Raw genomic sequence first — 26,342 nt, forward strand, 5'->3', positions numbered from 1 at the left:
GCTGCTTGATCTGTTCATTCGTCTGTCCAACACCCACATGACAAGTCCCTTCTCTGGCTCGGGACTCAAGTCCCCAGACGCCTATGTCATAAGACTATCAACATCTACTCAGCTCAGCCCCTCCTCAGAAGGGAATTCACACAGACTGGGAAGCACTTCCTTCCTGAAGGAAAAACTGCTGGCTTCTATTCCTCTGGCCTTTCTTCCTATTTTCCAGGACCCCCAGATCTGAATCCCACAGGGTACACCCTGAGGGTGAGGAGTATATCTAAGGCTTTCACTTCAGGCTTTGTACAGGAACCTAGCAGTCATGGGAACTTATTAAATTTTAATGACTTTTTTTTTTTGATCTTTAAAATCCATGCACAGCTGTTCCCCCTCTAGGGGTGAGGTGTCAGCAAGCCTCCCAGAAACCTGCTCCTCCCACATTTGCTCTAGGCATGCTCAGTCCTGTCCCGACTGGGCTCAGCCTATCCCTATATGGGCAGGTAAGGGAAGGGCGAGACTCTGGGAAGAGAAGGAAGCCGCTGCACACACTCTGAGGTCTGTATCTCCGGGGTGAAGGCCTGTACCAAGCCTGGGAATAGCCCTGGAATCAGGAGTCGGCCAGGAGCACAGAGGGCAAGAACAGACAGCCAGGTCTGTTCTGATTTGAGTTTCATCAATAAATAGGTGCCCCTGTGGGTTCCTAGTTCTAAAGGTTTCTATCTGCAGCTGTAACGTGGAAAAGAAAAAAATTCCTCCTTGGCTACCTTATGAAACCACCTGAATATCCAATAAAGAAAGAATGGATGAGGGTAAAATCAGTCTATCCACTGGAAGAAACACTATGCAAACATTAAAAGCAATATTTATTTTAATTTTTACTATGAGCATATATTACTTTTTAAAAATTTAATGATGTAACAAAATGGAAAAGAGCTAACGATTTAATAGTAAGTGAAAAAAGTAGGCTATGAAATTGTTTACTATAATTACAACTACAAAACACAAAAACCAGTGCACACCTTCACGAAATGGAGGAAGGGAACCAGAATGCTCACAGTAGCTGTTCACCTCCCCTGCCCTAGCTCCTAGCAGTGTAAGTACGTGATCATTATTTGTTGTTCTTGAATAAGTACTGGGACTAGCGATGAACTCGTTTATTTTCCAAATTTGCTGTAATGAGATTATATAACTTTCATAATGAAAAAAATGTAAGTATATACAAAAAAGACCGATTTCACAACCCAAAAACAGTAAGACGGGGGAAGGGGCTTCAACGTTGTTCATATCAAATGTCAGAGCCACAAAAAATTTTGGTTACAAACAGGAAAACCAGGTCATCTAGACTAACGGAATTTGAAGTTACTGGGGAAAAAAACAGAATTCTTTTCCGTGCGGAATGACAAGGCTTATCTGTAACACTTCAACGTTTTCGACGACTCTGAAATTTGTAAATAGCTGGGGAGTTCACTGTTTCTTTCTTCACCTTTACCTTCCGAGTTTTATCCTAAAAAAGAGTAAAAAGGTTACCAGTAAAGAGTAAGAGAGGGTTTTTAAAATAGGAAGGTTAATCAACTACCTTTCTGAAAGCCCCAAATTCAGCCCCTCCCGAAGTTCACAAGAGGCAAAGCCTCACTCTAAGGCATCCCCGATGCAATGAATCCACTTCTCCCTGAGCATCTATAATGGTCCTCGCTGTGGAGAAGTTCTTGGGAAAACTGAGAAAAGTATTCAAATCATTTTTTGTAGGGCTTATTCTCTCATGGAACCCCAGTTGAGAAGGGCAGACCTAAATGATCTGCAAAGCTGAAGAATTTGACATTTAGAAGAATGATAATAATATGAAGGGGGCATCTTATATTCCTTAGCTCTGCTATTTAACTACACGATGTTGTCTATTTTTAAACACCAATGAGTGACACACACTGTTTTGTTAACCTCTTTAAATGTTACAGATAGCTGCTCATAAGCTATAAAGTTCATATGCTACCCAATCCTACCCTTTGCTGTTCCAAAGCACTGACTAATAAGCCCCTTATTAGCTTCTTAATCAAGGAACATCTCAACACTGTCAGGGTAACAGACACTGGCTCAAACCACTGCCCCTGAGGAGCAGACATTTTCACAGGGGTTGATTTACACACATGAAATCCAGGCTCAGTTAAGACCTTTACAAGGAAGGAAAAAAAAAAAAACGAAAGCCTACGGCTCTCTCTCCTCACCAGAAGATCTTTGCGTGTTTGAATTTTCTGTGCAATAACGAACAATTTCTTCTCGCGCTCAATCCGCTGTGTCAGGCAGTTATACTGCTTCTGCCTCTCTTTAGCTATCCGCTGCAGAAAAAACACACGCATTTTCAATAAAACAATTAACAGGATAAAAACAAATAAGAAACTGTTTCTTAATCCACTTATGCCCAGATGCATAACTGGTTTCATCAATTCCCTCCTTACTCCAGAATCAACGTAACGAGACATTATAAAGTTGTCCATTTTAGGAACATCACATCCTAGAGCCGAACGGAAGCTTGGAGACTTGCCCAGGGACACCCGGTTCACCTGGAGCAGAGTCAGGACTGTCCCGAGAGTCTCACAGATCCCAGGAATCTTTCCACTACTACATTAAGCTGCTTCAACCTTTGTGTGAGCGTCCCGGTTACCTAAGGTGATGCAGGAATGACCCAGTACTGGAAACCCTACACAAAGCGGGTAAAGAAGAATAGAAGGGCCCCCCTGCCATGTGCTGGTGTCTGAGAACTGCAGAACTCAAGAGAGCAGGACTCTTCCAGCAGAAGCTGACCAGAGAATTCTCACTGCTGATGACTCCTTAAGACCAGTGGTCCTTAAACTATGGGGAATCATAAACCTCTGAGACATTGATAAAAACTTTGAATTCTTTCTTGAAATAAACATACATATGCGTTTGTACAAATTTGTACATACATATATATCCATTTTCACAAAATTTCAGCGTGGGAAGAGGGTGTCCACAGACTTCCTAAAGCCCATTCATGGATTGCCCCCCACCCCACCAAGTTACACACTAAAAATTCCCTTGCAATCCACCCATCAGCAGTCTCTTAATAAAAATAACTTTGCTTTAAACAAAATAATCGAAAGTAACAACACTACTAGACAAAAATGGCAAGATCCCAACCCTCCCATCTTTTCAAAAGGTGTGTTGGTGAACTATTCTACACAGGAGTTTGGAACACCCATCTCTTTAGGGACTACCACAATACCTGAGAAGTGCCAGTGACACAGCTAATTGAAAACACAACTAACTGACAAACAGGGCTATCACAAGAACACTCGTCATCCGGCTCCTCAGCTGGAAGTGTTATCTACATAGAGGGGAATATTACTGGGCCTCAGACTGAAACAATTCCCCACTTCTAGCACAGTCTCACAGCCGTGGCTTCAGACAGCTTTTGTTTTCACTTTATTGCACAGACTGTCAAATTTATGGGATTACCCAATATAGTCAAACTAATTAGGGGTATTTATATTACTAAAGCAAGTTTAGCTGCCTCTGAGCTAGAGAAACTGCTGTGAAATTAAACATTGGAAGCAAAGCTGATGCGGTGTAAATGATTCAAATCAAAACAGAACAGCTGTCTGCTTGAAACACATTGACAGCATTTTTTTAAATGAATCAGTCAGAAGTGAGAGTTCAACTCCAGAAGGCTTTGAGAAAAAGCATGTCTTCTGCACAAACCCAGTTACAGTAATGGAAAGCACCATAAGGAAAAGACAATACGAAATTTAGGGTACAAATGCACAATATGAAAGACTTTTTGATATCAAAGGATACCACATCCCTTCATCTTCAGGGTCCCCTCTTTTCTCTGCATTTTAAAACTGCTGGCATCCCTTCAAGCACTGAACGCACAAAGCCCAGGGTCAGAGCTGGGATTCAAAGGCAGATGTAAAGGCCAGCACCTCAGCTCCTGACCACTGTGCCACACAGCCTCCAATGTGAGAAACCAAGGAACCCTCCTCCACTTCCATCCCTATCGTCAAAGCCTCCTTCCACTTTTCTAAGAGAACTTAAAAGAGTTTTCCACAAAGAATCACATTAAATACAGAGGCCAAAAAAAGGAAGCTCGATGCCCCTAAACTCAGACCTGAAGAAAAACGGAGAAAATTACCTTAAGTCGAGTCTGATGCGTAACTCCTTTCACTTTCTCCTTCTGCAAGGTCTCTATTCTGGGTCTATTAAAGACTCTGTCGACTAGTTCCGGGGCTGTTCGCAGGTGAGTTGCAATATCAAACTGTTCAACTAAAAGTCAAGACAATCCTTAAGGCACTGTCTGTCTCTAACACCAAACAACAGAGACCAATATGCTGGACTGTCCCAGAAACCTTCAAACATTTCATACCTTCCTTTTTGGTGTCAAAAAAGAACACATGCTTATTCTGTTGCTTCCCCTGGAAATCCAGCAGATGGAGCTCTGATTTTAGTCTTTCAATTTTCTAGAATACAGAACATGGTCTCATTTTATATTGAGTTCTTCTAGGTTATCAGAAATAAATGTGCAGAAGTGTAAACTATTTCACATCATTATCACCAGCCAGCAAAGAATTTGTTTCATTCTTTTAAAGGAAAGGACCACTAAAATTAATCGAGCACCAACCACACATCAGGTACTGGGCTAGGCGTTCTGCAAAGCTCAATCCTTACAACAATCCTTTGACACAGAAATGAGGAAACGGCCTCAGGGAAGTTAATTTGTCCATAACCATGGGGCTAATAATGGCAGAGCCAGAATTCAAAGTCTGTCTCATTCCCAAACTTGAACTCTTTCCACTCTACCATGCTGACTATAATTCTAAATCATTATCACAATTAAGCATATTTTAATGGGTCGGCCCCGTGGCTTAGCGGTTAAGTGCGCGCACTCCGCTGCTGGCGGCCTAGGGTTCGGATCCCAGGCGCACACGGACGCACCGCTTCTCCAGCCATGCTGAGGCCGCGTCCCACACACAGCAACTAGAAGGATGTGCAGCTATGACATACAACTATCTACTGGGGCTTTGGGGGAAAAATAAATAAATAAAACAAATCTTTAAAAAAAAAAAAGCATATTTTAAGACTGTAAATGCCAAAAGAAATCTATTTATAACTTGAAATTGGGGATTTATATTTCTCTTCTTAACCAACACAAACACATGAGCACAAAGAATTTCAGTCGTTACCTTAGCTTCTGCCAGCCTTTTCATTTCTATGTATTTGACATCCTGAGTTCTCATCAGTTTCAGCTGTTCCGGAGTTACCTCTTCCTTAGTCTCCTTAATAACATGAACTCCATCCTAAAATCCAAATTTAAAAGATACATTCCCTGTTAGATTAAAATTATTAGTAAGCTGATGGCATAGTTTGTGGATGGAACAAAGACAACGAAATGCCATAGGCAACAGCAATCCAACGCACTAGGCCCCCAAGGTGCATGTTCAGTCTAGCAGCTCCAGGCATAAAGACAACTCAGACTCGGGGGCAGAAAGCCATGCTGCTCATGAAGGGGCCGTTTTGCCTTCGATACTGACCGAGAGCACCTGGACCAAGCAGAGAAGGGCTAAATAAAGCCCAAGGATCCGCTCTCTCCATCTCCTCTCCGATCCTCATTTTCCTTCCTGAGCTGGAACTCAAAACACCAACTGATCCATTAGGCACCCACCTGGAGTTTAACCCGGGTCATTTTATAGTAGAATTCATCTGGATTTTTTTCAAGAGCCTTCTTCCGGAGAGTTCTGAGGTATTCTTGCTTTTTCCGGTAGTCACTAAAAAGGAGGTGAAACAAGGTGCATAGCAAAAAAGAAAAAAAAAATCTCACGACGAGCCAACTTCACAAGCATTTAGAGTTCACAAAAAACGAAACTCAGACAAGCTGAAGCAATGACTAGATGTGCTCCCGTCACTGATGTGGAGCCCCTGTCTCTGCAGGCCCTCTCCTATCCCAAACCCACCTGAAAGTAACTGTCCCTATCTCATGTTTTAGTGCCATGTATATCATTACAGGAAGAGACCAAACAAAGCACAATTAAAACTCCTTAGACAGGCTTCTGATGCAAGCGTGGGCACCAAGTGACCACGTAAGATTCAGAAACTACACAGTGCAGTGTAGCATAGTGACTAGAATCGTGGACTCCAGAGTCGGACTGTCTGGGTCCAAACCTTGACTCTGCCACTTCTGGCTGAGTAATCTTGGATAAGTTAGTTAACCACTCTGTATCCCAATTTAATCTGTAAAATGGGTATGATAATAATAGTATCCCAGAAGCTTGTTGGGAGGAATAAATGAGTGTAAAAATTGTAAATCTCCTAGAACACTGCCTGGCCCAATAACAGCACTCAATTATTGTTAGCCTTAAAAACTCTGGGACCCAGAGCAATCCACTTAATCCATCGCCCTCTGTTCCAGAAGCATAAAAAGGACGTCAGCTGACACGCATGGCTAACAAATAATTATAAAGTATTTTGCAAATAAAGTGCTAAAGAAGAAGAATGGGGATAATTGTTTTATACAACGTTTTCAGAGGTCATCATCACCCACGCTCAGTCTCATGAATCCATCTTTCACATCTCTTCATTCCACACCACACACATGGTGATGTAAGAGACTCAACAACAGGAATTCTACATTGTATCGTGCACTTTGAGAAAAGGGAGAGAAAAAAGATCCAGCTTTTGGCTCAAACACCAAGGCAAGGGCAAATCAAAGCCACTGGGAGAAAATGATCTGGAGCAACATAATTAAAAAACTCACAATGCAACTACAGTTACATAAATAACACTCTGTCTAAACAAAGAGAGAAGCTTAGGGTCACAGAAGTGTATGACAGGCTGCCAGAGCTCTGGCCTCTTATCAATGGCAGGAAATTATCCCCTGGTGGACACTCAAGCAATTCAGCTGCAGTGCAGGGAGGTTGTAAGCTTTCTTGGCAGCATTTCTCCCAGAAAGACTGAACTCACTCTGCACGAAGTTTGTAATCTTTCTTTTTCTCCAGCAGGCCCAGATGTTTTCGAAAGCCGGGCTAGAAGACAGAAGAGTAAAAAAAGTGCTTAGTTTCCTCAGCAAACACATACCCAAATCAACATGACACCTGACTTGGGAACAAGAGTCTCTGGAGTGCTCAGCAAATCCGTGTCCTTGGAGCCAACTGGCTACCCTGTTCCCGCCCCTCCCCCAACCGGGCTCTGCCCCCAGAGGATCAGAGGGACCACGCATGCACGCGCCAGGGAGGTCACAAGCGCTGCCATAGTAGGTTTCTTGGCCTATTAAGGACAGAGAGAGGCAACAATGACTCGGCACTAAGCAAGCAGTTGCCAGTTGTACTAAAATTACTACAGACTTAATCCAAGGGTTTATAAAATACTATGGAGGGAAAACATAGTAACAGGGAGGCAACTGTGGTAAGGGAGCTAAATTTAGAGCCTGGGGAACTGGGTTCAAATCCAAGCTTTACCTCTTAACAATCTGTGACCTTGGGCAAGTCACTTAACTTCTCTGAGCCGCTGCTTCCTAACTGTAAAATGAGAATAAGGCACCTACTTGGCATGGTTATCGTGAGGATTAAATGCACCTCTGTAAGTGGTGGTGCCTGCACACAGCTTGGCACATAGCAAGTGGCCAGCATGTGTTTACTGTTATTACTGTACCTTTGGTACAAAGTATGAGAGAAAACCAAGTATGACAGAAAATACTTGCTCTAACACAGAACTCGGATAGCAAGGAAGGTACAGGATTAAATCTTGGTATCATCCTTCTACAAGCTATTGTTTGTTGTGCACTTAATATATGTCAGTGCTAGATGCTTTTGCCTACATCATCATAATAGGCCACACTTTTCAAGCACTTACTCTGTTACAAAGCAATCTGCTATGCTCATTACACCCAATCTCATTTAATCCTCACAACAATCATGGAAAGTAGGTAAAGCAGACACTATCGTTATCCCAATTTTCCAGAAGAGGAATGAGGTTTAGAGAACGACTTGCCCAAGAACATGGAACTAGTAAGTAGCAAAGCCAGAACTAGAACGCATTCTATCTGGGGCCACAGTCTGTGCTCTTCTCCATCCCACTAGACTGCATCCTCTTCTCTGAATAATCTCCATGTTTGAGGAAGTACATATACTTCTCTACTGTTTAAACCTGTATAATAATTTGGATGGGATTTTTAACAGTCATCTTTCTCATCTTATCCTGTGATAAAATGTGATGCAATAAATAACTCAATATTTAAAATAACACCCAAAATCTCTCTGATAATTATTTTAATTATAGCAGACAAAGGGAGGTTGACAGAGAGTGGCGAAAGAAAACTCAAGGGTCCAAAGAGCAACAATACAAGGCAGAAATCTTGAAATCTGTCACATCCATTTGAATGCACATCTGCGTTACAGAAGGAATCCTGGCACTGCATCTGGAATAGTTCACATAATTACACACACCCCCTCCACACAAAATATCTTCAGTAGCTCCCCTGCTGCCTCAGTGAAGGACCTATTGGACAAAGGCCAAACTCTACCCAAAGCAGGAACACTCTTGTTGTTGTGTTTACCCATCTTTCCAGCATGGCCTTCTCCTCACCTCTCCTATGAAGATTCCTACTCAGATATGGCCGTGTCATGCTCACGGCCAGCTCTGAAAGCCCTCTCTCTTCTCTGCTAATCCAAATCAACTACTTACCACTGTCACCTTGGACACAGTATTCAATCTCTTTAAGCATCAGATTCCTCGTTCGTAAAACGAGGATCACGTCCACCTCACAGGGATGCTATAGGATTACATGAGATAATCCTTGCAAAGCATGTAGGGCTGTGCCTAGCATATAGTAAGTACTCAAAACGTGTCAGGTATTATCACTGCCTTCCAAGTCCAGCAAGTTTCACCGTAACACTTTCTCCCATCATCTCTACTCTTCCCACTCAAGTTCCTCATTTGGCATTTTTTACGTGCGATCTCTTATAAAGTTGCCTCGTTATTCATCTTTTAGTAGTCGTGGATTCAAAACGCTTGGTCTGACTCTTGCCTTCCCCACCTGCCAGCTATAGTAGCTGTATGTCCTTGGACAATTTACTTAACCTAACAGTGCCTTAGTTTCCCCATTTGAAAATGTGAGAAAATAATAGCACCCACTTCCACACACTGTTGAAAGTTAAACGAGACATTGAGAGTAAAGCATTTTGCACTTTGGCTCTGGCACACAGTAAGCACTTCTAGCTATTATTACTTTTAGATAGGTCCACACATAGCCTCCCAAATCGGGTGGCAAATTACACTATTGCTCCCAGCACACCACTGAGCACACAGCAAGTGCACAATAAATGTCTGATAAATGCTATGAAGCAGGTAGACTGAACTGTGGTTAAGAGGCCTTAGTTCTATCCCATTCGTCAGTGACACATATTTAGACACATCCTTCTCCCTCTCTTCCCCATCTGTAAAATGAAATTGGACCAGATATCTCTAAGGGCCTTTCCGAATTGGATATGATGGGATTCCTGAGAGCAGCGGAATGGATCAATTGATTCCGCATATCTGAAACGAATTTCTACTCAACTTCCCCACCAGACACATCTTCCATAGAAGTCCTACAACTGTTTATTCTGCCTGGATTTGTTGTTTCTGACTGGGCAAGTCACTTTTGCTCTCTGGACCTCAGTTTACTCATCTGTATAATGGGGACAGAAAACACCAACATTACAGGGTGAGACATAAAAAGGAAGCGTACGTGGTAGATCTTCATGGACTACAAAGCCCACATGCAGTGATGACACCAGCTTAATAACACCAATCTCTGCGCTCACAGCCCCCATACGCAGCAGGCCGAGCTGAGCATCATTAGATGTGGGTTCCAACGCCAGCCGGCGCACTTACTGGCTGTGTGAGCTTTGACCTCACTTCCTTAGAGAAGATCAAGCACTCTACACAATATCTCATGTAATTACATCTCTGAAACCTTGCAACAGAGCTTTGATTATCGCCAAGGAATGGGGAGCAGCCCGTACTCTTCCTAGAAAAACCCCCTCCTCCCCGCGCCGCGAGGCTCCGCCCCAGCGACGCCGGCGTCACTAGCATATATTTGCATTTATTTACATGCAGCATCTACGTAGGAGAGAGACCAGGACCCGAAGGTGGCGAGGGAGTTGGGGCGAGAGCAGTACACGGGGCCCCCGGCCAGCGTTCGTGGGGCCTGTGCGGTCCTACCTGGCTTCGCTCTCGGTGTTCCCGCTGCCGGGACTTAGCTGCCTTCCGAAAAGCCGCCGCCATCTCTGCTCACGGCCGGACAAGCTCAGTAGACAACGCCAGTTCCGCACGGTCTCAGCCGCCGCGTCCACTGATCCTACCGGAAACAGGCCAAGCCGCCAGATGCTTAGAACCGCCCACTTCCTCGCCACAGCCTATCCGGCGCCTACTTCTCCGGAAATACGCCCTCTAGCAAAGGCGGCCACCACCGGCTGCTTCTGGGAAGTGTAGTTCCCTAGGTCTAGTCTCGTGACTTTACAAGAACCGGGTCTTATTCGTCAGAGCTTGCCCACGTATTGAGACCTCGCCCTCGCGCTCGGCTCCGCGTTGGCACCTGGGCACACGTGGCTGGCGCTGCTGTTAGGCTGAGCTGGGGGTTGGTTTGTGCGCATGCGCAGTCACCTACGGCACTGCCCTTGCCGCGTTGACGAGGCGCCTTTAAACCTAAGAGCCATGGGAATTTTACAGTGTACCAGAAAGCACTCTGTGGAGAGGCAAGAGACCTTGAAACCATATCTGGCTCTACCACTTGCTGGCTGTGTGACTTTTGACAGGTCACTTGACTTTCATGCGCATCGTTTTTCTCATCCATAAAAAGAGGATAATAGCATGCACTGCTTGCCTCATAGGGCCATCAAGGGGCCCCACAGTTGAATGGAAGAGTCATATCATGACTTAACATCTGTGAAGTTATAAACTTCTGTCCCTCACACCCTCAAGGGAATGGCTGACTGACAGACTGAGTGTCAGAGACAGTATAATGTAATGATTAGGACCAAGAAACATGGAGGTGTGTTACCATCCTAACTGCTACCAGCCAAGGCAGTGAGCTTTGCTGAGCCTCGGTCTCCCCGTCTGTAAAATGGAGGTAATGATAATACTATACCCACAGGATTGTTGTGAGGACTAAATGAAATAATATATTTGAAGTGCCTAATGCTGCGTTCACCCCTTAGCAAGTTCACAATCAATTGGAGCTATTATTTTTTTTATTACTAAACCTACCTCTAAGGATAGAGAGAAGGTTGAGCACAGAAGAGCATTCCAGAGGCATTTGGTTTCTTTTCCACCACGTGAAACTAACCTTCAGCAAGTTCTGCAGTTGCACCCGTTTCTCATGATAGGGCCCACTACTCCAGCTGATGAGCTCTGGGGAAATTCTCTCCTCATTCCCCAGAGGTGCCAGTCCAGGAGACAAGTAGGCACAAAAGTAGCTGAGATCTGCCATGTGAAAAGTTTTTTCCAGGGGCCGGCCCCGTGGCTTGGTTGGGTGCGTGCGCTCCGCTGCTGGCGGCCCGGGTTCAGATCCCGGGCGCGCACTGACACACTGCTTCTCCAGCCATGCTGAGGCCGGGTCCCACATACAGCAACTAGAAGGATGTGCAGCTATGACATAGAGCTATCTACTGGGGCTTTGGGGGAAAAAATAAATAAATAAAATTATTAAAAAAAAAAAAAAGTTTTTTCCAGCTTCTGAGTCTGAGCCCAGCCCGACTAGGGCCACATGCATTAACAAAATTCCATCTCATTTGTCACTTAACCATTGAAAGATAAGACCTTTCATGATCTGGCCCATGCCCACCTTTCCAGCCTCATCTGGATTAAGAAGCCCAGCCATCAAGCAGGGTGACCAGGTGGCAGCCCCAGTCACTCTTGCCACTTTCCCTGAGGAAAGCATTGAGTAAGGGCATACCCAGGAGAAGGCAGCTCTGCACACTGGAGGGCGGGACGTTGGAGTCAGCCCTGGATTTAAATTGCACACCAACCACCTATCAGCTTGTGATTTGGGGCCACATTGTCAAACTCTCTGAGCCTTGTGTCCTACTCTGTAAAATGGTGATAATAATGACCACCACCTCCTATGGCTTTTGTGAGGCCTGAAGGAGGTAAGAACTAGCACTTAGCACAGTGCCCTGCATGTAGTTGGCATTTAACCACATGTGAGTTCTCCTTCTACCTCCCACACTCATGCTGTAGAAGTCACTTATTGCATCCTCTGTGCCCACAAACTCATTGCCAGACTTGGGATCACGATGAAAGTGTTTCTGGGCAATCTGAAAGTGGGAATCTGCTAAGCCATGAGGCCTGCAGGGGCTCTAGGCAGCCCAACGGGTAAGAGTGAGCAATATACCCAGAGAAGGAAGGAAGTTTTCACACTGGAGGAAGGAGGGCTTGTGGTTACAAGCATCGGAGAGTGATTCAGCACCCAGAGGAAACCATGAGAGGCCTGTGAGTTGTCACCCAGGGCCTCCTTTTGAAAACCCTTTTGAGGTGAGAGAACAGTTGGAAGCCCCCTTCCACCACAAGCTAAGGAAGGGTGTATGGGGACCTCCTGGTGGGTGAAGGGATAATCAGATCCCACTTACTCAAGGCCAGTCATCCAGCACTCAGTCTTTGCTTCCAGCCCCGCCTCAGACACACCTGTTCCTGGAGAGGGGGGAGGAGTGACAGGGAACAGGAACAGGGAGTCCATGTGGCTGATCCCTAGACCTCTCTGGGGCACGTCCTCTGGGGTCAACGGAAATAGAGCAAGCAGGGAAATGTGAGCCCACTGGGGAGCTAAAGACACAGGCCCTGCCCTACACCAGTCTCCCTCCCCCACGCTGGGCCACATCAGAGATCTCCTAACTTTCTCTGGCCTCCAGACTCCAAGTGCAATAGCAGAAGCTTAACACTTGACCCTGAAAGGGGGGAGGTAGGGAGGGAGAGTCCCACGTGTTGAATACCTACTGTGTGCTCTCATCAGTCCTCACAAGAATGCTGGGAGACAGGAGTCCACCACCCTTTTTTTTTTTTAATCATAATTGTCCTCACTTCTGTTCACTTTGATTATTTTCTTTCTTTTTTTTTTTTTTTTCCTGCTAAAGAAGATTCACCATGAGCTAACATCTGTTGCCGATCTTCCTCTTTTTGTATGTGGGTCGCCACCACAGCACGGCCACTGACAGATGAGTGGTGTTAAGTCCACACCCAGGAACCGAACCCGGGCCGCAGAAGTGGAGTGTGCCGAACTTAACCACTAGGCCACCAGGGCTGGCCCAAGGGGTCAACCACTCTTAACAGATGAGGAGACTGAAGCTTAAAGAGGTGAACTGACTACAGAGGCTGTAGAGCATAATGGTTAAGCTCTTTTTTTGGCCTAAGGAGCTTTGACATTTGTTTGTCTGGATTTGAATCTAGGCTTTGCCATTATTAGCTGTCACCCTTGGCCAGTTACTTTCTCTCTGTGTGCCTCCATTTTCTCATCCTTAAAATGGGGATTAAAAATACATATTTCATAAAGTCATTGGATAATCAAGTGCATTAATATATGTAAAGTGCTTAGACAGGGACTGGTGCAAAGTAAGAATTCAGGAAATAATTGGCTCTTACTAAGGCTGTTCAGCAGATTTAAGCTGTGAGTAAAAACCAGAGACCCTAACTCTACTTTGGTCCAGCACCTTCCTTGCTCACTCATAACCCCTCTCTTTCTGAAGGCTGCTCACCTTTGCCCTCCCCTCACCCCAGAGCGGACCCCTTCTTGCCATCTACTCCAACCAGACAGAGTCTTCCCTGCACTTCCCAGGGCTAGGAGTCCCCAGAGGAAGGGCCTGCTCACAGGATGGCTGCTCACTCCCTGGACTCCAGATAGTGGGTGCCTGTGGTCCAAACTGGGGTGTGGGGGTCCAAACTAAAGTAGTGCCTGCTATTCATTCATTCATCAGATATTCGTTATGTACCAGACATTGGAGTAGGTACTGGACATGTGGTGGTGAACAAGAAGGACCCAGTCGCTGCCCTCATGGCACTTACAGTTTAGGGAGCAGCAACAACCATTATAAACAAGCAGTTAGTTACTTTGAAAGGAAACTTGGCCTCTAGGGTGACTTTGGACCTGGGAAGGCAGCATGTGATTCAGAGATGGGAGGAGGGTGCTCAGGAGTTCCAGCCTGGGATGGACTGACACTCTGCTCTGAGAGCGTGGCTAGACCCAGTCTGGGGGATGGGAGAGCCTCTGTGGGCCCCTGAATCTCTACTCTAGACGCAGAGGTTATTTCCAGGGTTGGTTTGTTTTGCAAACAGCACAGTAGAGCCTCCTCCTACACCCCCCCACCCCCCCCACCCCCTGCTTCCAGATCGAGGCTATTTATTCCTAGTGACAAGCCTGAGGATCCCAAGGGGGGTGGCCTCAAGGACCTGGAGGGGGCCTGTGTCCCTGGCAGGCGCCAGTCCTCCCTCCCAGGCACAGGGAGGAAGCCAGAGGGTTGGAAAATGTAGAGGTGGGGGAGGAGGGGTTCCCTCCACTTCCCTCCACCACCCCTGCAACACCCCATCCATACACACACACACTCCTCACACCCCTCCCTAAGAAGCCCAAAAATCATGGGGCCAAGGATTAGGGTGTCCCCTGGGCCTTAAAGGTCAAAACTATTCCTGGGCACGGTGGAAATGAGGCAGGACTTCTCTGTCCAAGGATGCAGCTGGAGGTGAGGAGGTGATTACTTCTGTTTGCCACTCAGAATTGTAGAATAAAGCCCTTTGAAGGTCAAGGCCCTATGGGAGGGAGAGGGGTCCTCTCTTCACTCTGTGTTTCCAGAGAACACCTTGGTCCCCATGACAGGGCCATGACAGTAGAGTCAAAACCACCCCCTCCTCCAGGCTGGATAAGGCCTCCTTTACAAACTCGGGCTGAGTGTGACCCCTGGGGGTAGAATGGGGGGTGGGGGCACGAAGAGGGCATGAGGACCCTCTGTTCTCAAATAGACCTTGGTCGGCTGGGTCCTGTACCCCTCGCCTGAAACGAATGCAGCAGTCTCCCGCTTGCAGCTGTGGGGGGAAGGGGGAGAGGGGAGGGAGAGAGGACGGCAAAAGCTGCAGGGAGGGAACAGGGGCGGGGTCCTGGCCGCCCAGGAAGGTTGGGAGAGCCAGGTTAGGCTGGACTGGAGGAGGGGGGCTGGGGCGGGCTCCAGTCTAAACGGGAGGTGGGGGCGGGGTCTGGCCCCCGGCCTCCGGGATGGGGGGCCGGGGGCGGGGTCCGCACCCTGCGGGCAGGGGCGGCCGGGGGCGGGGTCCGGGCGGGGCGGGCTCCCGCGCTCACTTCCTCGGGGAGGGGTTGGGGCCGGGCTCCCAGTTGCCCACACAGTCCGTGTGCAGCCGGCAGCCTCGCCGGCAGCTCGTCCGGCCCCCGCTTGGCCCGGCCCGCAGGTAGGAGCCGCCCAGGGACGCGGCCCCGGGGTCCCCGCCCCACCCGCGCGAGCGCTTCGCCCCGCTCCTGCCGCCCGCGTCGAGGTGAGCTCCCCGCCGACCCCGGCTCCGAATCCCAGCGCCCGGCCCCCGCCCTCGGGCCGGGAAGGGAGTGGCGGCGGCCCCCGCCCGCTGCCCCCCGCCCGGGGCCGGCCGCGGGCGCCGGGATCACGCTGAGCCCCAGAGGGCGCCCCCCGGACCGCACCGCTGCCCGTCGCCCGGCGGGGCGGGGGCTGCTTCGAGAGTGGGGCGGAGGAGGGGGCCAAGTTTGAAATGGAAAAGCCAGAGTCGAGAGAGAGTCTGGGAGGGTTCGAGAAACTGAGGCTCCCAGAAAGCCCAGAGGAGCGAGAGCCCGAGACAGGGAAAGAAGGGACGACAGGCTTCGAGTGGTAGCTGCAGAGGTACCCGAAAACGGGGACAGAAACTTGGCCGTAGACTCCCCAAGAGACAGACCGAGGCATAGGGACGGACCCAGGTTTTGTGGAGCATTTTAAGAAAAAGCATACAGTGACGCCAGTGAACACGTCCTAGGATGCTTCCCAGGGCCTTCGAGGGTCCTGGGCAAGTGAGGGGCCCTGAAGCCTAAGCTTCCTTAGCCTCGTGGTGAATCAGGCTCTGTGAGGCCTTTGGAGACATTCAGAGACTGGAGACAGACTCTCGGGCATAGAGATGCTGTTGAGTGGTAGAGAAGGGGGGTGGGGTGGGGACCAAGACATTCCGCCCCATAGAGACACTGAGAGGCAGACTTGGGTGTTCAGAGGTAGAAATCCAGAGGTGAGCTGTTGGGAGATAGCCAGTCAGAGGTACAGAGACACCCACAGCGTAGAGACATCTGCTGAAGTGTGCAGGATACAGAGACGTGCTGAGGACCAGAGCTAGACTCAAAAGACGGAGGTTAATGGAGGCGCACTGACAGCTTCCAAGACAGACCCTGAGATGAGGGCCGTGGAGGCAAGGATGTGGGGAAACGGAAACTCTGGGCCCACTGAGTCCCCATGAGGAGAGGACCTGAGATAGTAAGATTGCAGTCAAGGAGGAGCCCCACGTGTGTACCAAGACAACCCCAACTTATTTTTAAACTCAAATCTTGGACGTGCTGCTTCAGCCCTGGGGGACCTGGGGTGAATGAACTGTTCCTCTCCTGTCCCCAGAGCAGCTGCTGGATCCTGCTTCCCACCCCCCTTCCCCTAAACTGCTCCAAATCCCAGGCCCCATGGCGGGAGGGGAGGGGAGAGTGGAGAGTTTGGGGTTGGTGCCTGGTGGCAGGGGATGGGGGGGAGGATTTGGATTTCTCCCCTGAAGTCTCCTGTCGACTCCTGGGACCTGGGGGAGGGGTCTGTTCTGATCCTGACTCACAGCTGTGGGGCCTGGCCAGGGTCCTCCTGGACAGTGGGGAGTGGAGGGGGGGCAAAAGGGTTGAGCAGTTGGCATGGGTAATTGGAAAGGCTTCTGGGTGTCTTCCAATCGCAGGGCTGGCAGCTGGGGAGAAGAGCCAGGCTCCTGTGCTAGTGATGTCACCCAACATCTCCTTTCCCCCTGCTCTTAAATGGTGACCACCCCCTCCACCACCACTGCAGCATTTCTAGGGAAAGAGAGACAGGAAAGGGCTCCAGGCTGGGAAGCAGGGGACCTGGGCTCTCTGATATCTGCGTGACCTTGGGCATGCCCCTGCCCTGTCCCTAGCTTCTGTGCTCAGCTGTACAATGGAGATAATATACTGTCCTGCCTGCCTTTTGTGAGATCTGATGAGACGGTGGGTGGGAATGCACTTTCTGAGAGGCAAAGCAGCATGCAGGTGTGTACACCTGTGTACCTGTGTGAGGGGCCTCACAGTTATGCTCACTGAAGTCAGGCTGGCCCATCTGGTCTCAGCGAGCCCCGTGGCCTGGGCCTCTTCAGTACCCCCAGCAGAACTAGGGGGTTCCCTCTTTGTTCTCTCCCTGGGCCTACACTGAGAATGTCCATGTCAAATCCCAGGGCAGCTCCCTGACCCAGGCCTGGCTGAGAAACTGTTGTCTGACCCCAATATGAATGAGGGGCTGATAGTAAAAACACTAATAGCTACTATTTACTGACAACTTACTATCTGCCAAGCGCTTTCCAAGTATTATCTCATTTAAGCCTGACAACTACCCTAGGAGGTAGTATTAGATGGGAAAATAGGCTCAGAGAGCTTAAGTGATTTGCCCAAGATCGCCCAGCTTTATATTTACCAGCTTGAGCGTCTACACACCACATGCCCACAGCCATTTATCCCACTATTCTGAGCTCTAGGAGGTGCCAAATGTGTGTGTCTAAGTCAGGTGTAGGAGTGTGTGTGTGTGTGTGTGTGTGTGTGTGTGTTGGTGGGGGCAGGGGCTGGGAGCCATCTGGCAGACTGAGCAGTCTCCCCTCACCCCACCACCAGCCATGAAGGAATACAAGACTGGCTCCCTCCAGTCCCCCAGCCTTGCCAGGGATAGGGGGAGGGGCGGGGGATGGGCAGAGACAGGTGGGCCTTGATAGTGCCCTTCACTCTGTCCTCACTAGAGCCCAGCTGGACAGACTAGGGGGACTAGGGGATTCTGGGAAGGAAACAAGCCACGCCCATACCCTATTTGGGGTGCCCCTGTCCCAGAGTGGTGACTGCCTCCCAGGGGGCGGACCCAGGGCTAGCCTGGGCCTGGGAAGGTGGCGGCTGCTTTGAGCCAAGCCAGGAAGGAAGGAAAAGGCCCAGGGCACTCCTGGATGGACACATGGCCACACTCCACCTGTGCGGCCCCCTGCTGCCCAGTGGCTGACAGCCCAGGCAATCCTTAGATGTTGGGCCAGAGGAAACCCCGGGCCTGAGTGGCAGGGAGCGGACTGAGAAGGAGGGGTACCCTCCACCTTACAGCATAGCCGCCACCCCAGAAGTCCCCGCACTGAAGACCCCAGCTGCTGGGGCCTCACGCCCTGGCCTGGGGTATGAACTGAGTGTCCTCCCGTTGTACGGAAGGACAGCTGCGAGCTTGAGAGCTGTCCCTTCAGAAGAGCCAGGCCGTCCGGGCTTGGGGCGTCTGCTGGCGCCTGGAGTCTGAACTCCAAGCCAGAGCAACGCTTGTTGGCGAGAATTTCCCACTGGGGGTGGCTGAAACACGGAGGACTTTTCCTTCAACTTGAGCCAGGGCAGGCTCTGGGGACTGCCATTATTGGGGTCTGACGCAAGGGGAGTGGGTTGGTGGGCTCCTTTGTGCTCCCCAGGCTCATCTGCAGCTGGGAGAACATCCCTTTCCTTTAGGTCCTGGTGGTTCCTTTCCACCCACCCTGGGATCCCGTCCTTAGAGAGCAGGCTTCATGATGGAGGAGGCTGGGGGTGGGGAGCTCTGAATTTGGGGCTAGAGACTAGAATCAGGGGCAGCAGAAGGGACTTGGAACCCCACTTCCCTCCCCCCCCACTCCCCACGCTCCTGTTCCAGAGGCAGCTGTGTGGATGACCTCATCCCGCAAACATGCTTTGTTCCTGAGAAAATGGAAAGTGTCTGAGGTTTGGTGGGGGGTGGGTGTCTGCAGCAGCAGCTCTCAGGGCTCCCCCTTGCCTGACTCCCCACCCAAGAGGGGGCCTGCGTGGGGAGAAAATGTCTTCAGTGGCTCCCACTCACTCACCCCTCACTCCCCCTACCCCAAACCCTTAGAAATCTGGAAAAGCTGGGGAGAAGCTTCTCTCCCAGAGGCAGGGGGAGGGAAATAATGACCCAGGGGATGGCAAGATCCTGGGGCTTTGCCAGTCGCTGCCAGGAGTGATGCCAGGAGTGATGCTCAGCAGGAGATGGCAGAGGGGAGCACACGGCATGGTCTCCAGTTCCCCTCTCCCTCCCCAAGCATCTCATTTCCCTTTTTTTCCCCTGTTGCTGGCAAAACCTGACATCTGGCCATCTGTGCTACCACAGCTGCTGCAGATGTTGCAACCCAAGGCTGCCCAGGCTGGTGTGACCAGAGACCCAGTGGGGGGTAGAGGGGGATGAGGGCAGAGGGTCCAGCTGGGGAAGCTTCGCTGTGTCCAGCTTGCAGGATTTCCTTCCTGCTTAAACCTAGGCAGAGCCTCTGAAGTCCTTGTTGCTGGGCCGATTGTCCTGGGAGGGGAGGTCCGATTCTCCCATCAGGCCTCTTCCATCTCTACCGTTCATGGGCCCAGCATCCCTCTAACATTCCACTGTTTCCTGGATCAGGAAGGGGGCAGGAACAGCCCATTCTCATCCCTAAGCTCCCCACTCCAGAGCTCTGGGTGTATCTCAGGGGTCCTTTCCCGGGAGTCGGGAGAGGGTGGGAGTGCTATTCATATGAGACGGGGGGTGGCTCCCTGCCCCTGCTCTTGCCCCCTTGGGGACAGTAAGGGACAGTGGAGACTAAACTCAGACTGGGGCAGGAAATGAGTCACTGACCCAGGAAAAGCCCCCTCCCCCCCAGATCTGCCTGAGCCCAGATAAGAAAACAACTTCTGCTTCCTGATTTTTTCCTGACCCCCTTCCACCCCCACTGTTAAATACAGAAATAAACATGCAGGACTCCTGGGTTTCCAGAAGCACCCCTTCCCCATCGCCACCCGCTCTGACCTGGCATTTCCTGTGCCTGGTCTGTTGCTTTTTTTAATGCAAAGGGCTATGCCACAGCCCCTCTGGGTGACAACCACCCCACCTTGTGCCCCTAACAGGGCTCACTGACAGCCACCATGAGCGAGACCTTCGACTGTGCAAAATGCAGCGAGTCGCTGTATGGCCGCAAATACATCCAGACAGATGACGGCCCCTACTGTGTGCCCTGCTATGACAACACCTTCGCCAACACCTGCGCTGAGTGCCAGCAGCTTATAGGGCATGACTCGAGGGTAAGCACCGGACCAGACAAGGCAGGGAGGGGTGGAGGCTAGCGGGAGGGGCAAAGATGCCAGTGCCCCTGCTGTCCTCCCCGCAGGAGCTGTTCTACGAAGACCGCCACTTCCACGAGGGCTGCTTCCGCTGCTGCCGCTGCCAGCGCTCCCTAGCCGATGAGCCCTTCACCTGCCAGGACAGCGAGCTGCTCTGCAATGACTGTTACTGCAGTGCCTTCTCCTCGCAGTGCTCCGCCTGTGGGGAGACCGTCATGCCTGGTACGTGCCCAGGCTCATTGTGTGGGGGACTGGCATGCCTGGCATCTGTGTAGGGTTCTTGCATGTGCAAGGGACCGGCACATCTGTCTGATACACACACGGAGGCTTGGTATAGTAAAGACCCACACATGCAGCATGTGCCTGGAAATTTAGTGTATGCAGGATCTCTTGTGCCTGAATGCTCTTGGGAGCTTAGCATGCACAGGCAGTGGCATACCCAGGTATACACATGAGAGCTTAGCATGTGCAGGAACTGACAAGCTTGGTACATTCCTGAGGGTTTAGTGTGTGCTGGACCAGTAGGCCTGGTTTACACCATGAGTTTACCATGTACAGGCAGACTGACATGCTTGATACACACCTGGGGGCTCAGCGTGTATGAAGACCTGCATGTTTGGTACATGTAGGAGCTAAGAGTCTGCGGAGACTGTCATGCTTGTACATTGGAGGTTGGTGTGTGCAGATAGATAAACAGAGGGCTTAACATGTGTGGAAACCTGCATGCCTAATAGATATGTGAGGATTTAGACCATGTGAATGGCATAATTAGGGTATGTGAAGGCTTAGCAGCTACTGAATCCATCATGTCCAGGGCATTAGGACTTTGTGTGGGCAGAGACTTGCTTGCCCAGTATATGTGGGGTCTTTGTATGTGTGCTAAAACCATTATGTCTGGTGTATAAAGGCTTTGCAAATACTGAGACATCATGCCTGTGACACAGAGGCCTGGTGTGTGCTGAGATAGTCATCTCTTGTGCATATGGGGACTTCACATATGCTAAACCCTCATGTTTAGTTTATGGGGGCCTAGCACTTGCTCAGCCAGCATGTCCAGGGTTTGGGGGGGTTTAGCATGTGCAGTATGTGTGCTGGGGGTCCTGCTGCATGTGCATGGACACCACCCTGCTCAGGCTATGGGAGCAGCGGGGACTCTCCTGGGAGGGTAGCAGAGGGTGGCACTTGGGAGCTTGGGACACAGCCTCTGAGTGGGACCCCTGTTCCCCGCAGGGTCCCGGAAGCTGGAGTATGGAGGCCAGACGTGGCACGAGCACTGCTTCCTGTGCAGCGGCTGTGAGCAGCCGCTGGGGTCCCGTTCCTTTGTGCCCGATAAGGGCGCTCACTACTGCGTGCCCTGCTATGAGAACAAGTTTGCTCCTCGCTGCGCCCGCTGCAGCAAGGTGGGGGCGGGGCCCGCAGGGTGGGGGTGCTGATCGCCACCTCACTCAGAGGTGGAGGCGAGCAAGGCTCTGTTGTGGGGCGGGAATCCCCACTCCCACTACTGACAGATGCTGCCCCCACAGACGCTGACACAGGGTGGTGTGACATACCGTGACCAGCCCTGGCATCGAGAATGCCTGGTCTGCACTGGGTGCCAGACACCCCTGGCAGGGCAGCAGTTCACCTCCCGGGATGATGATCCCTACTGCGTGGCCTGTTTTGGAGAACTCTTTGCACCCAAGTGCAGCAGCTGCAAGCGCCCCATCACAGGTGGGACAAGGGTCCAAGGACTGAGTGGGTGGGGGGCAAGCAAGGAAGTGGCATCTGGTATTGGGTGAGGCTGAGGGGCAGGACTGCCCTCTAGATCTGCAGAGCTAACCTCCAGCCTCCCTCCAGGACTCGGTGGAGGCAAGTATGTGTCCTTTGAAGACCGCCACTGGCACCACAGCTGCTTCTCCTGCGCCCGCTGCTCCACCTCTCTGGTGGGCCAGGGCTTCGTGCCCGACGGAGACCAAGTGCTATGCCAGGGCTGCAGCCAGGCGGGGCCCTGAGTCTGGGCCCCAGGCCCTCCCAAACCAGGGCTCCAGGACTAAGGCTCCTTTTCCAAACCATCTCTGGGATCCAGCCCCTCCCCAAATTGGGGCTCCCCCTGGGCTCCAGGATTCAGCCTCCCTACTCCAACATCCCCCAAACTGGTACTCCCTGACCCAGGGCCCCCAAACCTGGGCTCCTCTGGAGCCTCTGTGATTCAAATCCCCTCCCCAAGCCTGGACTCCAGGACTCAGCCCTCTCCTCTACAGTCTGGGTTCCCAGACCAAACCTCCTCCCCAAATCAGGGCTCTAGACCCCCAGCCCTCCAAACCTGGACTCTGGGACCCAGGCCCCTTTCAATCTAGACTTCTCTCCCAAGACTGTAGGTCTCCTATGGGTGCCTGAGCAGTCCTGCAAGGTGGACTATCCTCAGGCTTGACCCTCCCCACCCCATCCCACCTCTGTCCCCAGGGCTGGGGCTGTCTGGGCAGCAGAATGGGTTCACTGGTTAGGGGGCCCTAGGGTACAGGGTTTTGCCCAGCCCGTGTCCTATGAGTGTTTTCTGATTTCATTTCAGTTTCATCTTGCCCCGAGATGGGCAGAGGGGTGGGATTGGCTCACCCCCTTCCAGATTCTGCAATAAAGCAGTGTGAGGAAGTGAAGGCCTGTATGTGTGTGTTTGCGGATGGAGGGGGAAGGAAGGTTTCTTCGCAGACGGAGGGACTCTGAGGATCGTGGGAAATCTCGCCCGAGAAAGGGGATCCCCACTGCCGTCACTGTCCCTCTCACGCTAAGCCTACCTTCCCCCTGCTGGCGGAGGGCGTTTTCCTCCATATGGGGAAGGGAGGAGTTTGAGAGAGGCTCTGGACCGGAGCGGGGGTGGCAGTGGGTTCCCAGGTCTGGTACAAATCGCCCCCCTCCCCTAACAGCCCTTCCCAAATCCCGCAGAGCACCGGGTGCGGATCCCCAGCCTGGACCCAGACCCTCGGCCCCCTTCCCCCTCTTCCCGAGGATTAGCGGAGGCGGCCCGGGATCCGCTCGAGGCCGCACGTTTTTTGCCAAAAAAGGCAAGGATGCAGCTGCACGCGCCGCGGGAACATCTGGATCCGATTCCCGGCATGAATGGGTCATGGCCCCGCCCCCCCGTGATTCAAGGGCGGAGGCGGGAATGAGCGAGGGGGGCTGCCCCCCAAAGTGGGGAGATGGGGCGGAGCGCTGCTCCCCTCACCCGGCGTCCCATGCCCCCTGCCCCTGCCCCCTCCGCGGCCTGCGGTCTGGGCTCCGCGGCGGAACCGTCGGAGCCCGCTCGTGCGCACACTCGGTACGCGCGGGCTCCTGCGCTCGCCGTCCCGCCCGCAGCCTCCGGGGGTGGGGCCCGCGCCTCGAGGTGGGCGGACCCTCGCGCCCTGGGCAGGAGGGGCCCTCGGACCCGTGGCAACCGCGTGATTGTCTGTATCTCATTTTCAATACTCCCAGAAATCCAACGGGGCGGGCATTTTTCCATTTCACGGAGGTGGAGACTCGTCAGTTCCCCAACGTCACATAGGTAGTCACTGGTAGCTCTGGGATTCTAATCCGCTTCACACTGCTTTCCCTGTCTAATTCCAATTCTAAACTTTCTGAGGCCCTGGTTGACATTTCCAACAAACCTTTACGAATACCCACCGTGTGTGTTTATGATTAATAATTAGACATTCCACATTTTTGTCTCTTTCTCCCATCAGCCACTTGGAGGATTGGGCTCGCGCCTGCCTTGCTCACCCCTCCATCCTCAGGTCCCGGCACTTACTACATGTTCAATAAATACTTGAGGAGGAGGAGGAGTCCAAGCATAGAAAACAGCTGGTGCAAAGGCCTGGGGGCCTGAAAAACCATATGGTGCTTTGGGGAAGCAGCAAGTAATTTCACTTGGAGGAAGTGCCAAGAGACTAAAATGGCAGGCAGAGCCCGGGTCAGGAAAAGACGAATGCCAAGTTAAACAGACCTCACCCTGCGGGTGAAGCAGCCAGTGGAAATGTTTAAGCAGGGGTGAGATGATCACTCTGGCTGCAGCATGAATAATGGATTGGAGGGTAAGATGAGCAGGCTGGTTCCGAGGCTAGTGCAGTGGTCAAAGTGAGAGATGATGAGGCAGGTGGCAGCAGGAGCAGAAAAGACAGGACTTCGTGACTGGTTTGATGGAGTGGGGAAGGAAGGCATCAAGTAAATGGTGTTGCTTAGGTGGTCCATCCACCTAAGAAGAAGAAATTTGCAGGTACAAAACCTTGGCATTGATTTCAAGATAAACGTTTTTTAGATTTCACATCTCAGAAACCTAGAAGCATTGTATCATCATATAATTGTATAATCATTATATAACCGACACAATTTGACAATTTTTTTTTCTTTCTTAGTGGAACATGGTGGGGTTAACATTTGGCATCTGGTATTCGATGAAATACAGTAGATCCCAAACCTTACCAAAAAAAAAAGTTTCATCTCTTCATCTCTCTGATCCTGAATGGAGATCTCTTACTTTTTTTCCTCGTGGTGCAGGAAAAGCCTGTGGTGAGGAGTTGTGCCTGGAGTCCTCTCCCTAAGGTTGTTCAAATTTTTAGACATAAAATACCCTTACAACACCCCATGAGCAAGCAAGACAAGAGTCATTATCCCTATGTTATTTTTAAAATTAAAAAATAATGTATGCTTATTGTAGAAAAATTGGAGAATTCTAAAAAGTAAAGGGAACAAAAGATAAATCACTAACAACTCCTTGATATATTATAGCCTCCTAGTTCTTTTTTGTTAAGGTTCATGTGCATATATGTATTTTCATTTTTAGTTTTAAGTTTATTTTGCAATTGAAAAAGTAATACATGTACATGTTAAGAAAAAAACTTCATGCTCTCCTTTGGGTATATACAAAGAGAAATTTCCCTCCTGTACCAGATCTTCCAGGCTATCTCCTCATAAACAACCCCTGTTTACTGTTAGTTGGCTATCCTTACAGAAATAATCTGTTTGTGCATCTATTTTTATACACACTGTTGTGCGTCTAGCTTTTTTCACTTTGTGTGGCCATCTTTCCCTATGAGTTCATACAGATTTTTTTAACAGCTTTATTGAGGTATAAGTTACATACCATAAAATTCACCCATTTACAGTGTGCAATTCAATTAATTTTAGCAAATTTAATACAGTTGTGCAACTATTGTCACAATCCAATTTTAGAACATTTCTGTCACCCACAAAAAGATTTCTTGTGCGCATTTGCAGTCACTTCCGTTCTCACCTGCAGCCACAGGCCACCACTCATCTACTTTCTGTCTCTATTGATTTGCCTTTCTGCACATTTCATCTGGACCTACAGAATATGGTCTTTTGTGTATGGCTTCTTCCACTTAGCATGACTTTTTCATGGTTCATCCACATTGTAGCATTCCTTTATTGCTGAATAATATTCCATTGTATGGATAGACCACATTTTGCTTATCCATCCACCAGTGAATGGATTTGGGGGTTGCGTTCTGTTTTTGTTGATGATGAATAACGGCGCTATGAACATCTGAACATACGGACACACGTTTTCATTTTGCCATCTAGAAGTGGACATATAGACTTGCTTCATTCTTTTTTTTTTTACGGCTGTATAGCATTTCACTACTTTGATGTACCATATTTTATTTAATCAGTCCCCTGCTGTTAGACAACTAGGTTGTTTCTGCATGTGAATTACTTTAAAAAAAAAAAGAAACAACAAAACCCCCTATCATCCCCATTTTACTGACAACGACACTGAGATCCGGAGAAGGGAAAAACGCTGTCAGAGTTCACACACAGTAAGGGTCTCAAGTTCCGGTCCCCCAACTCCCATCCATACTTTTCCACTACTCTTCAGTCCACAGAGCCCCTGCTTGCTTGGCCAGGAAACCCCGGGAAGCCGGCACTTCGCCTCAGGTTCCGGGATTTCTGTATGCCCCCTAGAGGCACCTGCAAACCGCTCGGCGTCGCGCCACCACACCTCCGGCCAGCAAGGGGCACTGCTGCCATC

At 50.2% G+C, this 26,342-nt stretch overlaps 2 protein-coding genes across 3 annotated transcripts; one reads left to right on the forward strand and one right to left on the reverse strand.

The window, feature by feature from the left end:
• Positions 1-834: 834 nt before the first annotated feature.
• On the reverse strand, positions 835-10,352 carry UTP11 (UTP11 small subunit processome component). Its single transcript, XM_004425983.3, has 8 exons — positions 10,198-10,352; positions 6,958-7,019; positions 5,663-5,765; positions 5,184-5,297; positions 4,367-4,460; positions 4,136-4,266; positions 2,208-2,318; positions 835-1,492 (listed from the first exon to the last, which is right to left on the reverse strand). The coding sequence occupies exons 1-8, from the start codon at positions 10,258-10,260 to the stop codon at positions 1,409-1,411; spliced, it is 762 nt and encodes a 253-aa protein (XP_004426040.1). The 5' UTR covers positions 10,261-10,352; the 3' UTR covers positions 835-1,408.
• A 4,988-nt stretch (positions 10,353-15,340) lies between these two features.
• Positions 15,341-22,974, forward strand: FHL3 (four and a half LIM domains 3). Of its 2 annotated transcripts, none has more exons than XM_087446247.1 (6): positions 15,341-15,504; positions 20,129-20,302; positions 20,389-20,563; positions 21,572-21,741; positions 21,865-22,051; positions 22,178-22,974. In XM_087446247.1, the coding sequence occupies exons 2-6, from the start codon at positions 20,147-20,149 to the stop codon at positions 22,330-22,332; spliced, it is 843 nt and encodes a 280-aa protein (XP_087302373.1). In that variant the 5' UTR covers positions 15,341-15,504; positions 20,129-20,146; the 3' UTR covers positions 22,333-22,974. The 2 variants fall into 2 exon arrangements, with proteins under 2 accessions (XP_087302373.1, XP_087302372.1); XM_087446246.1 differs by having other exon boundaries at positions 15,363-15,420.
• Positions 22,975-26,342: the final 3,368 nt, after the last annotated feature.

Source organism: Ceratotherium simum, chromosome 22, assembly GCF_057802395.1.
Source record: "Ceratotherium simum simum isolate JZ-2026a chromosome 22, ASM5780239v1, whole genome shotgun sequence".
Taxonomy (NCBI): Eukaryota; Metazoa; Chordata; class Mammalia; order Perissodactyla; family Rhinocerotidae; genus Ceratotherium; species Ceratotherium simum.